This window comes from Lissotriton helveticus, chromosome 11 (genome assembly GCF_964261635.1).
Source record: "Lissotriton helveticus chromosome 11, aLisHel1.1, whole genome shotgun sequence".
Classification (NCBI taxonomy): domain Eukaryota; kingdom Metazoa; phylum Chordata; class Amphibia; order Caudata; family Salamandridae; genus Lissotriton; species Lissotriton helveticus.
This window is the reverse complement of record NC_136072.1, coordinates 1,050,111,284-1,050,123,564: the sequence shown is the minus strand read 5'-3', so window position 1 is coordinate 1,050,123,564 and position 12,281 is coordinate 1,050,111,284. Positions and strand designations below refer to the sequence as shown.

General features: G+C 42.1%; 1 protein-coding gene across 1 annotated transcript in view; it reads left to right on the top strand.

Moving 5' to 3' along the window:
• The window catches only part of HPD (4-hydroxyphenylpyruvate dioxygenase), a 105,250-nt gene that overhangs the window by 46,242 nt on the left and 46,727 nt on the right, over positions 1-12,281 (top strand). The window contains exons 6-7 of the mRNA XM_078667542.1: positions 2,530-2,612; positions 10,459-10,548. Of these exons, the coding sequence (XP_078523668.1) occupies positions 2,530-2,612; positions 10,459-10,548 (173 nt within the window). The remainder of the gene's footprint in view (positions 1-2,529; positions 2,613-10,458; positions 10,549-12,281) is intronic.

Here is a 12,281-nt window from a genome sequence, read left to right as displayed (position 1 = left end):
ACACCATTCTGTATGTCAGGTCTCCGGAGACCAACCTGTCACCCTTGCTGCTTGAGGTGGAACGCTTTGGGAAATATTCCGGCCTTCGCATTAATTGGCACAAGTCTGACATCTTCCCGCTCACCCCCTCCACTGCCCGCTGGGACTGCCCGTTCCCACTTGAGTGGAATACTGATTCGGTGAAATATCTGGGTATCCACATTCATCTAGACACGGTATCCATGATTCGTCTCAATTACGGACAGGCGTTAGACTTTCTGGAGGATAATATTGCGCGTTGGATTCGCCTCCCTCTCTCGATGGCCGGCCGTATCGCCATAATCAAAATGATTATACTTCCCCGTTTTTTGTACTTATTTAATAACATACCGATCCCGCTCACTCAAATCTTTTTTGCCCAACTACGCTCTCTGTTGTTGCGATTAGTGTGGGGGGATAAGAACCCTCGAGTTTCTTGGCGCATCCTAACGCTGCCTTATGAACGGGGTGGCTTTGGAGTGCCAGACTTTTATATTTATTACCTAGTCGCGCAATGCGCCTATGCGCATCCTTGGTTCCATCCGGACGCTCGGATCCCATATTTGAGACCTGAAGCGGACTTGGTCCTACCACTTACCCTCAACTCGATCTTGCCCAAAGGCTTGCCCCGAGACCCACTTGACATACAAACTGTGTCCACTACATCGTGGGCCTGGATGCAGCTGCGTCGACTGCTCCGGGTGGACGTGCTGTACTCCCCGGCTCTTCCATTGCCTAACCCACACTGGCTCCCCATCACCGCGGAAGCGGTGGTCCGCAGAACGTTGTCCAAATATCAGCTCGCCACGATAGGGGATCTGTTCCCGGACGGACATGTTTTTTCGGTGTCCGAGGATCCGCGATTTACGGACCGGACGTTTATGGATTCCTTTGTCCTGACTAGGGTGAGGTCCATGCTTAGAGCGCAGTTTCCCTCGTTCCCACTGCCGCCGGACGACATGGCAGCATTGACTTTCCTACTCCAGTCACAAACAGGAGCCCACATGGTCTCCAGGTTGTATGGACTCTGTGTGGCGGCCCTTCCTGCTTCGGATGCGAAAGTTCGTGCGGCGTGGGAACTTGATCTGGGTGGCCCTATCACGGACGCCCAATGGGATGCCTGTTGCCGCTCCACTAAAGAAGTGTCTGTCAACAGTAGACATAAGCTAATTCATTTTAAATTTTTGAGGCGCCTATACTTCACCCCGGCGCTGGCCCACAAAATTGACCCGGCGAGGCCTCATCACTGCCCTAAATGCAAGGCTCCACATGCCGATTTTGCACATCTCACATGGACCTGTCCGAAACTGCACACCTACTGGCTACAGGTACACCGCATCCTGGGCGACATTTTAGAATGCGAATTGCAACACAGGCCGGAAATTGCACTGCTTGGCTATGTCGCTGAGTTCCCCCGGACCACGCGTAGGCTTGCTGCAATAGGCTTCTTGCTGGCGAAAAGGGAAATTGCTTTACTTTGGGGGTCCAGGCGAATCCCTGATTCCAAAACTTGGATGCGCAGCCTTGCCCAATGCAACACCAATAGTGTGGAATACTCCACACAGATCCCAACAGCTTCACGCCCGATCGACATCTGGGGCCCATATCGGCAGTATATTGGCAAGATTACACGAGATACACACTCCCAAGCTGCTAGCTCTATTGTCCCAGAAGGGGTGGGTTAGGTGGTCTTGGTTAACCTGGCGTGCGCTGCCTATTGCGTTCTACAAGGCTTAGCATGTACACACTATTAGAAAGGGGTATGCGTGTGCTGCTGATTTTAGATTGTATGCTGGTTGGGACCGAGTTGTTTCCCTCCTCCGTTTTCTTGCATACTTTGCCCCGGCTGGAGTGGTTGCTTCACCCTGGTCTTTTCGTTTGTCGTTTTACCTGGCCCCGTCTGCCTATGCCAATGCTACTGCCATCATGCTTGTAAATGGATGTGTTGCTTGCCGCTCTCTCTATCACGAAGGCTCATTCGTTTTCGTTCTGTTTGGAAAAGGTTATATCTCTTTGTGTCATCTTTCCACGTGTGCAATATTCCTTCAGATTTGGAAAAGTGAAAATAAGACTTTAGAATGTGTTCCAATGCTTGTAATGTCATTGGTCTCGTCCTCCATTTACTTCCTTTGTATAATGTCCATTACCGTTTTCTTTGTACACAGTTTAATGTGTGATTGTATGCTTGCACGGATCAATCTGATGCTAATAAAGAGATTTAAAAAAAAAAAAAAAATTCAAAATGCACAGTCTCGTGGAACAAAATTGATTGAAAGAGCATCAGGCCACTTTCTGTTCATTTATTCTACTAACATTTCTAGAGGAGTTGATTGACCAGCAGCTCCTGAAAGCGAGACGCCACCGTTCACACAGTGCATAGAGGCAATAGCTTTTATAATCCGTTTTAAAGGAACAAAATAACAACATTGGAATGCGTTTGTATCTCTTACATTCACCTTAATATATTTTCAGTGCCTACTTTGAGGAAAGTCTTTGTTCCCTTGTTTTCAGAAATGGGAGCGCATTTAATAAAACATGGAGACGGTGTGAAAGACGTTGCGTTTCAAGTGGAGGACTGCGATTTTCTTGTACAGGTGACGTATATATGAACAAAACCTGCATAAACAGACACTGGGCTGTCGTGTAAGTGCCTGAAGTCGTCTGCCATATTTAGAGTGGATGGATTGATATACTTTTACTCAGGGCTATAAATTGGGGAAAAAACCTGGGGGTGCTCTAAAAGGGGCGGGGCAACTTTCTTGAAGGGGTGTGGCCTATCCAAGTAGGGGCGTGGTCTAAATCAAGATAACTAGCATTGTGTGCTGAAGAAAATCATGAAGTCGCATCTAGCAAAGGATAATAAAATAGGCAAAAAGGTATATTTATTAAGTATAAGCCATAACATACCAAACACTTTAAAAAACATGTAAACATTATTTGTATTACTTGGAAATCTATTGCAGGATTTCCCAAAACCCTTGAAGATATTCACTGTGTTTATTTTGCTGGGTTTTCTCACAAAAATTTTCTTCAGCAGACCTTCTACCTTTTGCCAGCCAACTCTTCACATACAGTTTTGCGTCAAATGTTTCAAATGGAGGACCATTGAGTTTTACCGATAAGCATGAAGAAATGGTCTCTACAAGAAGAGAGGCCCTTGTTGGACAAGCAATTAAGTTCATTGCGCTGAAACCTCTCTCGCAATCCGCATTAAAATCAAATACCTTTGTTTGGAATTTATCAGGTGATAAATTCTGCCTATCATGAGTGTCACCTCCGAAGTATAGCAAAACTTACAGATTTTGATTTCTGCAATAAAAAGCATGTTGGGTATTTACCAAGCCATTTTCTTCTGGTTTGCCTCTGGGCTTTATCGCACCCGGTAATTGCTGGTTTGGTAAAACTTGCACCACTTACACTAGCGATTCCTGAGCAAATGTATTTTTGCAATTATTCGTCCCACTTTTAATTGGGGCTTATGAGTCTCTTAAGTGTGCAACTACCTTTGTGAGTTGCGACCACCATTAATAAGATTTTGTTCGGCGCTTTGCGGCGGAATGAGAAAGCTGCAGGGAAGGGGATTGAAAAAACGGCCATTAAAATACTCACGTTGCAGGCTTGCAGGCTGGGAGGGCAAGTCTTGTGTGGCTTCAGAAGGATCCTGGCTGTAGCAGCTCTGATGCGGAGACAGGGTCCCGACGGTGCCGGTAGGGCTCGGGAGGCATCACGAAGGTAAGTTTCCTTTTGACTGCTTCTGGATTCTGTTGTAGACCCTCGTCCCTCACTTGCTTTAATGCAGAGCAGAGTCACACTGGTTGCTGCAGAAATCTTGCTGCAGGCCGTAAAAGCAGGGTGGTGCCGGTTCTAACCAGCTGTTGTGCCGATGGCTGCCACGATGACGTAGGTGGTGCTGAGAGAAGGGAAATCCCGAGAGAAAGTGTCTCTCTTCAAAGGATTTCGCTTCCTGCTACAATGACGTCACAGCTTCAGCAGTGCACGAGCATGCAGACCCGAAACACCAACAAAAACCGGGACGTCTGGTCACCCTACCTTTGGCCTTTGAGGCCCGAAAATAGAGACCCCTAGAGACCCCTTTCGAGGCCCCCTCAAAGAAACTGGGATGCTCAGACAACTACAACAAAAAATGACCCCCGCACCCCGGGAGAAACTCCCACCATGTCAGGGCCAATAGTTTTACTCAAACTGCTGCTTTAGAAGTTTGTTTTTGTCAAAACAAAAAAAGTTTGCAGAGCAGCTGTGTGAAACGTGGCAGACACTCAGGAAACTTCAGTGCCTTGAGAGGAGCCTATGTGGTGGCAGCTTCTTTGAAAGCACAGAGCTCTCCACAGGGCTAGCCAAGATCTCTAAATGTGGCAGATGGCAGGCCACCCACCAAAGTCTAAGGCCTTATGTTTAATAACAAGGAGGATGTGGTGCCCATCCCGCTGTGTTGTCTTTGTTCATGCATTATTTTAGCACAGGGTTTTTTGGTTTCAACAAGCATGTCGAGGCATACAGATATTACAAAGTGGCGGAATGCACTGTGAACTTCTGATTCAGCCATACTTTCCGTTGAAAAGAATTTTTTTGATTTGCCTATTATTTTGGCTATCCTCTTTGGATCTGCACCAAATTTGGCACTCGACTAACATAATCCACTAAGATTTGGCACATTAAATTTTATGGACCTCTGTGCAGAGAAATACAAATTAAGAAGGAGGTAAAAAAATGTTTCCCATTTTATCTTCCATACAAAGTTTACCTCAGACCTACAAACAAAATCACTGAACAGATTTACACCAAACTTGAGATGGATGTAGGACTGTACTGCGAAACGGTGCTTTTGATGAATTAACAGTTTAGTATATCTTTTGGAGAGATCTTCTGAAAGGGAAAAACCAGTGGAGTGAATATATCACCCCAAACTAAAACAAATACGATTTGGAGACATTTGGGAGAAAGACTGGCGAGTCCCACAGATTAGGCACCGATCAATGTAACAAGCTAAACGTCTCTTTCCACAAGGAGTTACTCAAGCTTAAGACAAGAAAACATTCATGGATGGGGAGCAGCACATACAGATACAATGAAAGAACAATTATTTCTAAATCACCCGTTCACTTGAACTCAAAAGCTCATGAAATTTAGATACAAATTTCGCTGATTACCCTTCAAAGACTTTTAATAAGGAAAAAATGACTGGTGACATTAACACCAGATGCTGGCTGTTCAATCAGAAAAAAGAGTTTATGATCCACATTATGGGGTCGATTCTGATTCGGTAAAATCCCCTAAGAATAGCCGTACGGAGCATTTTTCCCATACGAATCGTACACCTTCAACGTCCCCGTATGTACGATGAAGTGCGATCCGAACCGAAAGCAGACCTCTGTACGAATCGTACGAAAGACCATACGACTTCAAAATCCATACAAATCGCATTCGGAACACGCAGTACGCGACGTCCGTACGGACCGAAGCAGCTTTTTCCGACCCAGCAAGTACGATTCATCACGACAACACTCTGTACGACTCTTTTTCTACAGGAGTTTAAAACGTCCGTAAAAGCATATTTCGACTCGAACCGTGCACGAAACGGACCCCCCCCCAGGTACGCGAGTACACCTCATGATTGCAGGGGTTACGGTGTGTAGGGGTACGGTGCGTAGGGGTACGGTGCGTAGGGGTACGGTGCATAGGTGTACGGTGCGTAGGGGTACGGTGCGTAGGGGTATGGTGCATAGGGGTACAGAGCAAAGGGGTACGGTGCGTACCCCCATGATTGCAGGGGTATGTGAATGTGTGGCTCTCCATACGAATTGCTCATACGACGATTTCCGTACGAATCGCGTAGTCGTTCCCCGGTCCAGATTGTACTTGTCGGGTCGTACAGTATGTTTACAATTCGTACGGTTCACCGTGAGGGTACGTATTGTACGGATTTTCCATTGCTTTTCGTACGGTTCGCAAAGATTCGGACGTATTGTTTTCCTACGAATCGTACTACGTGATTCGGATGCATTTGTACGATTCGTACAGAAACGGCTACGAATTCAAATCGTCGTACGGATTAGTTTCCCGAATCGGAATCGACCCCCATATGTGTATCCAATCCTTGATTACCGAAAGAAGATTTTTGCTAAGACCAATGTACCAATTTTTAAACATTTGGATATGTCATGATGCAATCAAGACCTGTTTGAGGTTCAAACTCTCAAATGACCTGCACCTTTTTAAGATTTAAGTTAATCCACTGTGACAACATTAAATGTGCTCCTGCTACACTGATGTAAGTTGCTGTGGCTCCAGGCATTTAAATACAAGTTGCCTGGAAATTGTACTGACTTTAGGCCACCTTGTGTTTAATGTATTTTATTGTTATTACATAAATTGATTGCAATGATTTTAATTAATTATGCAGTGCATTTTTACTCATTTATGTTTGTAATACGTCAGCAGCGGATAAGCGTTTAGTTGATTTACTTAATTTAAGCACTGTGGCAGATATGTGTGATATTTGGTGGACATTTAGTATGTCGATATTACTCTTGCTATTTCCACATTTGTGCAGATCCTTCAAGAGCGGCCCAGTTACAAAGGAGGCAGGGCAGACATGCTCATTTGCTAATAGGTTTGTCACTATGTGATGAAGCTGCATAAAACATGGCAGAAGCTTGTTTTCTACTGGTTTATCAAGCATGGGAAATGTAATTAGGAGGTCAATAAAATATTCATTTACTTATAACTTTGGTGCTGTTTGAATCTGTGTGCTACGAGGCAGGTAGTTAGCAAGTCTCAACCAGTGGACGTATTCCAGGTTTCATGATGATATAGTTAGAAGGGGGGTCAAAAAGTTTTGGATTTACTAATAAGTTTGGCACGGTTTAATTAATCTCACTAAATTTGGCAGCTACTTAGCCTGGTTATACTTGTCTTGGTATTTTTAAGTTTATGCTGATCAACTAACAGATGAGAAAGGGGTGGGCAAGAGTGGTCATTTTTAATAATATTGGTTCTGTGTGATGACTCTTCACAAAGATGAACTAAACCTTGGATGGTGGGGCGTACTACAGGTATGTCAATTTCTGTGCCAGTCTATCAATAGGGGTTCAGGCAATACTTTTCATTAGCTTGCAATTTGAGTGCTGTTTGATGAATCTGCTTCAAATGTAGCAGATGGCTAGCAAGTTACACACAGTGTAGGTATATAAGGTTTTGTGCAGCTCTAAAGGAAGAGGACTAAAAGGGTTGCGTCAACACAATTTTGATTTACTGATAACTTTGATGGATCTGCATGAGATTTTGGAGACACTGTTGGTTTTCTTAATTCTCAGTATCAAGGAGGGAATGTAGATATTAAAGGAGGGTCAATGAAATGTTCATTTGATAGGCCCCCCGGCAAAGTGAACACCAATCTATTTCCCCATGTCATTCTCTATCCCTCATCTTTGCCTGCCTGAACCCTTCATACAATCTCTTTCTCTCACTGTCTACCCAGTGTCAGCTTTTTTGAGTCAGTTGTAGTGCATTTGAACTGTTTTTATGTAGCCTCGTTACTAAAAACCTTAATGTATACTTAAGTATTCATTGGCATCAAGTGGACTTGAATTATGAGAAAATGGGTAATAAAATTAAAAATTGTTCTGAATAAGGATCCCAAAAACTCTCAAGATGAGCACCAAACATGGCGAATTTCATAGCTTTTTAGTCACTGGACCATAAGTGAACTATAATCTATCTATCTATCTAACAATATCAATCGCCACTGTGTCGTTAAAGTTTGGTCAGAGTCTCCATAAGAAATACATTTTTGTTCTACTAATAACTTTGGCACCCTTTGATGAATCTGTACAAAACTTTCCCACCAAACGTTTATCCACTTTAGCTGCTTCACAAAAAGTTTAACACCAATTTGTCAAGCGGGACCTAAAAAAAGGAGGTGTTACAAAAGTGCGATTTTTCATGTTTATTCCAATAGGAAACTTTGCTGTCTTGAGTGTGCTTGTCTCTCATGAAAGTGGGCTTCGGTTCCACTACATGCTTATGATTTTTCAGTAGATTGATCAATACCTGAAATGCAACATACTCAAGTATTGCTCAGTGGTTTGTGGGGTGGTTGCAGTCCAACTGGCTTTCTGTCTCCTGTTTGCCCATTGACATATGGCCAGATTCATGAAACGAAAATCGGCTCGCAAAGGGCCAGATTCTGAGAATCTGGCCCTTTGCGAGCGCAATTATTGCATTTGGGATTCATCATCCCAAATGCAATAATCGCTATTATAGAATTCGCTATTGTGCGAGGAATTGCATTTAAGGAATCTCTATTAGAGATTCCTTAAATGCAATTCATCAACCAATTTTAAATTGCGAATTCGCTATATTTGGCCGCTATTTACCACGAAGTCTGACTTAGTGGTAAAGATCGAAAAAATAGATTAAAGCACTTTAGTGCATTTTTTTCTTTTGCATGTTACACACACACATGTCCTTTGGATATGTGTGTGCGCAACACCTGTGTAATGTTGCATTTCAGGGGTGCTACAGGGTGTCCTTTGGACACCCCTGGCACCCTTGAAATCGCTTCTTTATTTGAGATTAGCTAATTGCTAATCGCAAATAAGGAATAACTCCCTTTAGGCCCATAGGAATGAATGGGGAGTTATTCCTTATTTGCGATTAGCAATTAGCTAATCGCAAATAAGGAATGTGTAGGAATCGCAATTTATTTAGCAATTCCTACATGAATCCCGTTTTGCAAGTCCTTAATAGCGATTCCTTATAAATCGCTATTAAAGACTCGCAAAACGGCCCTTTCATGAATCTGGCAGATAGTTCTATAAAGCCTATCTCATGTACCAGGTCGTGTTATACAGAATCTGGAAATTGTATCAGTGTATGACTATGATATTATCAGTAATGCCACTAGTGATGTCATCAATGATCTTATCTCACATCATGAGTGATGTAATATGTGAGGTCATAAGCAGTGCATGGCAGAGGGAGCAAGTTATAGTTAGTTAACTGGTGCATTTCAGGTTTTTTGTTTTTAATTATTAGTTCTTATCTTATTTCACCACCTAACTATACTGGCACTTTAACCTTTGTTTTGTTCATGGAATTTTTTTTTTAAACGTAAGCTAAGATCTTATTACCATGCCTAACAATGCCGTCACTTTAACCTTTGTTTTTTTCCAGTGAATATAATATAAAATATATAAATATATTTGGGAAAACCGCACTGCTTTAGTCTGTGTGTGTGTGTGTGTGTGTGTGTGTGTATGTATGTATGTATGTATGTATGTGTGTGTATATATATATATATATATACCGCTGTGTTGCGACCAACACAAAAAAAGGCTTGCACGTCAAGATGTTAGTTCCGCAATAATTTATTCAGCTTGCTGACGCTTTGTCAAAGCATACACGTAACAGTGAAAGGTGCCCCAATTCACTTAAAAACAATAGGTCACCATAAACATAATGAAAAGACTAGCATATGTTCACTCGTAGTGTTGCATACACTACTGGCATCTGATAATCATGCTCGTTCATGTCTTTTTGAGATTGCTGCTGCTGCCACATACATTTGTTGCATCTGCATATTTGAAAATATTGTAGATAATACCCATACTGAGTACTTTTGTAGATTGTTTTTTCTTTTTGTTTTATTTGTTTAGCACTTATACTTCACTTGAGATTGTACATTTCATCATGTGTTTTATTGTTTTGAGATTTGAGCCGTAAAGCCATTTGGCTTGGAAACATTTGTGTGAATGTATGAGTGGAAGTATCCAGGCACTTTCACTTATAAACCAGAGCTATTGGTTTATATTGGTTGTATTCTGTTCTTGATATGTGTAGCTGGAGATCTTTACCAGTTTGAGTATTTGGCATCTGAACGATTGATGTCTGAGTAGTGCCAATTGTTGCACCTTCGGAATGGAGGGGTCCATGCAGGCCTTTCACACTTAGTTGGTCTAATGTGAACTACTCCCGAAAGAGGAGGCTTGTGTATGAAATAAGCAGTCCACCGTCCAACCTTTTGTGCTCTGTTAATTGAATAGTGACAACTGCTGAACTGGTATAGAGCTGCCTATCCCAAACAATTTATATTATAAGCATTGTGTATTGTGAGGCCTTTTGGAAGCCATTTCTATTTAAGGCCTGATTTCGAATTCAGCGGATGGTTTGTTATCCTGTCTGCCATATTACATGTGTATTATATCCAATGGCACTTGTAATACGGCAGATGCGATATCTGTCACATTTGTGAGAGGGTAACCCAGCAGCCAAACTTTAATTCAGGCCCTTAGTTTCTGAACAGTGACTAGGTTCTGTGCCACTGTCTGTCTGTAGAGGTATGGTTGGCTGTTAGGGGGTGTTTGCATAAACAAGGCCTAAATAGTTTCTTTTTAAGATATGGACTTTTGTACTCTACAGAAAGCTCGCGAGAGGGGTGCAACCATTGTGCGGGAGCCTTGGATAGAGGAAGATAAGTTTGGCAAAGTGAAATTTGCTGTCCTGCAAACGGTAAGAAAAACATCTGATTTCTAAATCTATCATATTCCATACTTTTTTTGTCTGGCTGTTGAGTAATGTAAAATATAAGAGCAACGATGGAGTTGGTTGGGGTGAGGATAAAATAAAAAAATGTAGAAACCACAGTAAAAACATAAGCAACTTAGAGAGAGGTTGCAAAAGCAACAGATGAGGGTGAGACTCAAAAACATGGAGCGTGTAAGGGCAAGGATTTCAGCATGGAAGCAAGACACGAAAGGGAGATCAAGAAAATGCATACACTCAAATGTCTTATTGGAACAAAAAAAGGCGATAAGTAGTTCCCTGTGGGTAATTTCTAATAATGGAAATACAGAGACCTAGCTTTAATAGTCACTTGCACTTCGCGTGGCAGTGATTTATTACTTGCTAGAATTTTTAGTGGAAAATTCTTAGAGAAATTGTCTGCAAAAAAAAAAAAAAGTAGTTCCCTGTGGGTAAACAGTGAAAAGACACAAGTCACCTGATCAAAAGAATGCTAAAGAAGCTATGCTTCAGGGGAGAGGCAAACACAAAAAGAGCATGGAAAGCCTCTGAGTAAGACATAAGAAAATGAGATTAACAAGAAAGGCAGCAAATAAAATGTAGTGGTCTGGCGGCCCAGAGCCCATTGCAAGCGTTGGTATTGTCCTCCATAGCTAAAAGCTTGTCTATAGGCAAGACTTAAAAAGCTGCTCGAGACACGACAGGAAAACATGAGAAGAAAAACTGGGGTAGACTGGCACACGTCACAGTAGAAAAATGTATTATTTAGGAGCAGATTTGAAAAGTGGTTATTTCCTACTGACATTAACTGATCCATGAAGGTCTGTGATCTGTATATATCATGGACTTGGTACGCATCAGGGCCTGCTAATACGTACACGGGAACAGAATGCAACCACTTGTCCGTACCTTGCTGCAGTAGCCCTTGGTAAATCATAAGGTGAACTGGCTCAAAGTATGGGGGGGAGGTAGTTACAAAGTTGAAGGTAGATACTCATTAGAGTGTGGTCTTTGGAATACGTTCCCGAATTGGTGATCATGATACAATTGAAGATCTCTCCTTCCTGATTGATGGACCTCAAGACCAACAGTGAAGAATGAACACTGTGTCCTTTTGCCGGTGTGGTGGTGGATGGAGGAATGAGTCTAAGCCGGACCTTTAAGATACTGGTCTGTAAAAAATTAGTAACCAGGTTACATACCCATACTCACAGACATAAATACCTTATTGAGCATGCCACTCATGCTCTCACCTCACTTACCAAACTTAAACTTAAAGTATCAAAATACCTGCTTAAACTTTGCCAGACCTTCTGAAATAATTATTTTCCTAAGGTTTCTTTACATGGTTTGCAGTCTCAAGAGTGGCTATGAGTCTGTGAGCCCGTCTCCTTATTCAAGACAAATACAATCATTCTCTTATGCTTGTAATCAGCCTTTTTGATCTTTGAATCTTGTGATTTGCTTTTCAGTTATTTTTGATCCTTCAAAAAAGTTGCTTCTCCCTCAAACTATTTTCACTTTTTCCGCAAAAAATATTCTTCCTGCTTTTTCAATAAAGTATTTGTCTTCCTAAGAATTCACAAACAGAATCTCAGATTTACAGACCATGTAATTTCATTCACTACCTTAAACAAGGTCCTTTCCCTTTTTTCCAGTGAAGGTTCACCAAAGTCTTTTTCTCTCTCCTACAAAATCTTCCTTTTAAGAAAAAATATTTT